We start from the raw sequence: 4,511 nt of genomic DNA on the forward strand, positions 1-4,511 counted from the left end.
TTGATTCTTTGAACAGACAGAGATATTGAGGTAGACATAATTATTGAACAGTGATATTGTGGTGAGAATGGTTTGCAGGAGGAGAAGTAGAAATATGATTAAAGAAGAGAAAAGGAAAAAAAAAATTGTGCATTTTGTTTTGTATTTTGAAAGGGTTGATAAAAGAAAAGGTGGATCCAGAGAGAAAGAGTCCCTTTACAAAGCTTAAAGCAGTCCTGAAAACAAGTACTTGGAGACATCCCCACCTCAACCCAAAATGCTTTTCCTAAGCTTTTAGTGACAATTTTAGGACCCATAGAATAGAAGGTAGGGAGAGCCACACCCCCACACAACTTTCCAAACCCATCAAATACCCTCAACTCTTCTCCAAAACCAAATCCAAACCAAACCAAAACAAAAAGCAAAACAACAAAAGAAAAGAAAGAAAAGAAATATAAGAAATAAAAAGGCAACAACAATACTGCAACAAGTGTGTGTGCTTTGGGGACTGCAAGTGCAACCTTGCTTGCAGCTCTCAAAGCTGAAAAAATATTTGCTGTATTCTGCTGCATATTTTCCACCCACTGCCCCAAAAACACATGCTCTTCCACATCCCTATATATCTTTTCAATTTTCATCATCATCATCACCACCACCAACACCAACTCCAACTCTAGCTCTTCAAAAACTTTCTTATATATTCCTCAACTCTCTTTCCTCTCTTCTGCTGCTACTACCTTTCTTCTAACAACTCACAAAATGATCACTCTACTAGACTTCTACCATGTCATGACTGCAATGGTGCCACTCTATGTGGCTATGATTCTAGCCTATGGCTCAGTCAAGTGGTGGAAGATTTTCTCCCCTGACCAATGTTCTGGCATCAACCGTTTTGTGGCACTCTTTGCAGTGCCTCTTCTCTCCTTCCACTTCATAGCATCCAACAACCCTTACAAGATGAACCTTAGGTTCCTAGCTGCTGACACCCTTCAGAAGATCATAATACTAGTCCTTCTTGCAGTCTGGAGCAACTTCACCAAAAGGGGTTGCTTGGAATGGACCATAACCTTGTTCTCCCTCTCCACCCTCCCAAACACCTTGGTCATGGGGATCCCTCTGCTCAAAGGTATGTATGGTGAGTTCTCGGGGAGCCTCATGGTGCAGATTGTGGTCCTTCAGTGCATCATTTGGTACACCTTGATGCTCTTCATGTTTGAGTTCAGGGGTGCCAGAATGCTCATCTCTGAGCAGTTCCCTGACACTGCTGGCTCCATTGTCTCCATCCATGTCGACTCTGATGTCATGTCGTTGGATGGAAGGCAACCTCTTGAGACTGAAGCTGAGATCAAAGAAGATGGCAAACTCCATGTCACTGTGAGGAAATCCAATGCCTCAAGATCAGACATCTTCTCTAGAAGGTCTCAGGGTCTCTCTTCCACCACTCCACGCCCTTCTAACCTCACAAATGCAGAGATATACTCCTTGCAGTCTTCTAGGAACCCTACGCCAAGAGGCTCTAGCTTCAACCACACTGATTTCTACTCAATGATGGCTGCCGGTGGCAGAAACTCCAACTTTGGTGCCTCTGATGTTTATGGCCTTTCAGCTTCAAGAGGGCCAACTCCAAGGCCTTCTAACTACGATGAAGATGGTGGCAAGCCAAAGTTTCATTACCATGCCGGTGGAACCGGACACTACCCTGCACCGAACCCTGGCATGTTCTCTCCCTCTAATGCCTCCAAAAGTGTTGCTGCTGCTGCCGCTAATGCTAATGCTAATGCTAATGCCAAGAAGCCTAATGGGCAGGCTCAGCTGAAGCCTGAGGATGGGAATAGGGACCTTCACATGTTTGTTTGGAGTTCAAGCGCTTCACCAGTCTCTGATGTGTTTGGTGGCCATGAGTATAGTGGTCATGATCAGAAAGAAGTCAAATTGAATGTATCTCCAGGAAAAGGTGTGATTTTTTTGTTCCATTCCAAGTTGGGTTTATAAGTCTTATCTTGATACATGCTTAGATATTTGAAATCCAGTAAAAAAAGTAAGAAATTATAGGTTATAACTGTGATGTGGAACCAAACACAGTATTAGTCTTTTATCTGTATGTTTGTTTGTTTCTTTTCTTATGTTGGAGTTTTCTTGTGATGTTTTGTGATCAGTGGAGAACCATAGAGACACTCAGGAGGACTACCTGGAGAAAGATGAGTTCAGCTTTGGGAATAGAGGAATGGAGAGGGAGATGAATCAGCATGAGGGTGAGAAAGTTGGAGATGGGAAGCCAAAAACCATGCCTCCTGCAAGTGTGATGACAAGACTTATATTGATTATGGTGTGGAGAAAACTCATCAGAAACCCCAACACCTACTCTAGTCTAATTGGCCTCACTTGGTCTCTTGTTTCATTCAGGTAGGGAAATTTTCACATTTTGTTGCTGATACCACTCATTCTTGTTTCTTTTGCCTTTTCCATTTTGATTGATTGTGGTTGAGTGTTGTGGTGTTGTTCCTTGCAGGTGGAATGTAGAGATGCCTGCCATAATAGCAAAGTCTATCTCCATATTGTCAGATGCAGGGCTTGGCATGGCCATGTTCAGTCTTGGTCAGGACAATTCTTTCTCTCCCTGTTGTTGTTACCTTGCAAAGTTAACTTGTTCTTTCTTCTGACATCATCTTTGCCTGAGAGAGAGAGAAAAAGAGAAAATCTTTTGTGATTCCATGTTGGTGTTGTTTACTTTGTTTGATGTTAATGATTACTATTAAGCAAGCAAGGAGGCGTGATAAGTAGAGAAAAAGCGAAGAAAGCAAACAGTATAATGTTATGATAATGTGTTGGGTCCTTTATGAGTGTTTTGAGATCACTTTTTGCCAAGTTTGTGATGATGTGGGGTTGGTGGTGGTGGTGATGATGAAAGGTCATTCATTGATCACAAAGTGTTTGTTTGATTGACTGAGTGAGAGTGGTGGTGATACTGATGGGCATGCTTTGCTTTTTGATTTCAATGACAGGTCTCTTCATGGCTTTGCAACCGAGGATCATAGCATGTGGAAATTCCATAGCAGCTTTTGCCATGGCTGTGAGATTCCTTACAGGTCCAGCTGTCATGGCAGCTGCTTCCATTGCTGTTGGACTCAAAGGTGTTCTCTTACACGTTGCCATTGTTCAGGTATCTCACTCTCTCTCTCTCTCTCTCTTCTGCTCAAACATTCATTGATAAGTTCCAAAATTTACTTTATTTTGAATTAACAACATCATGTTCTGCCAAAGGGTCCAAAGATATGCTATTTTATTGCTGTCCAAATAAAAAAATGTCATTCAGTAAATAGTCTTTACACTGTTGTTTCTGATTTAAAACATAAGAATGTGCATGCAAGTTAAAAACTCCTTTGACTAAAGTCTAACAATGTTTCATAAAAGAGCTGTTTTTGATGAAACCCCAGATGAGTGTGATTAACAAACTGATATGAGTTTGAGAGGAATAATGTAAAAACTGAAGATGTTAGTAGTAACAGTGAGAATTCATATGATGTTTGATATTGTACAAGAAAGATTTGAAAGTGCAGTTGACATGTTTGTTTTTTTGCTTGAATGTCAAAAAAATATAGGCAGCACTTCCCCAAGGAATTGTCCCATTTGTCTTTGCTAAGGAATATAATGTACATCCTGATATTCTCAGCACAGCGTGAGTGTTCAAATCTCAGAAGAACTTTCTCTCCCCACCATTGCTTTTTCTCCATTCAATTTTCTTTCTCTTTTAATCCTAACCAATGCAACTTCTTTAACCCAATGCAGTGTTATTTTTGGGATGTTGATTGCGTTGCCCATAACTCTGGTGTACTACATTTTGATGGGGTTGTGAATGGAAGAAATGATGGATGATACAGAAGATTCACGTGTGCCATCATCAACATCATCATCATCATCATCAACATCATCCATGCAATGCAAGATCAGTTTCTTGAGGCTTATTCAGCATCAGAAAACAAAAGGGTCACAGAAAAGCATTAGAAAAGCATCACGAGAATCGGATAGGAAGAACCCCAGGATCAGTTTTTTCTTTACTTTCTTTCTTTCTCTTGATTTTGTATTTGTTTTCTTTTTGAATGAATTGTCCTTCCTTAGTGAAAATTAATGTAAAATCACGATGTAGCTAATTCACAAAATGATTGTCTCGTTAATTAAATTTTATATTATGATGACCTCGGATTCCATGTCTCTCATCGAATGAAGAAAAAGTAGCAAGCATGGCAAAACTTGGTTCATGAAAATGGTAGTGCCATCATCATTTTTTCCAATATAGTATTAAACTTCCTATTGCTCTTATCTTTCACTGTTCACCACCAATTAAACTTCAAAATCACGGTGAAAACAAAAGCGTTTTCTTCATTCTTAAAAAAGAAAGAAAAAACACTTTGATAAGAGTAAAGTTAAACCAAAACAATCAACACTACTTAATAAGTAAATTATTAGATTATCCCACTAGATACTTAGTTTTTCATTCATCTAAATGCTTTTAGGAATCAATTTAGGCCGTTAAC

At 39.7% G+C, this 4,511-nt stretch overlaps 1 protein-coding gene across 1 annotated transcript; it reads left to right on the top strand.

Annotated features, from left to right (window-relative positions):
- The first annotated feature begins 365 nt into the window (after window positions 1-365).
- Window positions 366-4,179, top strand: LOC114181915 (probable auxin efflux carrier component 1c). The gene is made up of 6 exons (XM_028068588.1): window positions 366-1,933; window positions 2,136-2,382; window positions 2,489-2,574; window positions 2,982-3,139; window positions 3,579-3,655; window positions 3,766-4,179. Exons 1-6 carry the CDS (start codon window positions 739-741, stop codon window positions 3,830-3,832), a joined length of 1,830 nt encoding a protein of 609 aa, XP_027924389.1. The 5' UTR covers window positions 366-738; the 3' UTR covers window positions 3,833-4,179.
- Window positions 4,180-4,511: the final 332 nt, after the last annotated feature.

The sequence above is a fragment of the Vigna unguiculata genome, chromosome 4 (assembly GCF_004118075.2).
Source record: "Vigna unguiculata cultivar IT97K-499-35 chromosome 4, ASM411807v1, whole genome shotgun sequence".
In the NCBI taxonomy this organism is placed as follows: domain Eukaryota; kingdom Viridiplantae; phylum Streptophyta; class Magnoliopsida; order Fabales; family Fabaceae; genus Vigna; species Vigna unguiculata.

Excerpts from the sequence above, each read along its gene's own strand:
- LOC114181915 (XM_028068588.1), top strand. The coding sequence starts at position 739 with ATGATCACTCTACTAGACTTCTACCATGTCATGACTGCAATGGTGCCA. Across the intron at positions 1,934-2,135 it reads GAATGTATCTCCAGGAAAAG|TGGAGAACCATAGAGACACT; the intron begins GTGTGATTTTTT and ends TTTTGTGATCAG. Across the intron at positions 3,656-3,765 it reads CCTGATATTCTCAGCACAGC|TGTTATTTTTGGGATGTTGA; the intron begins GTGAGTGTTCAA and ends AACCCAATGCAG.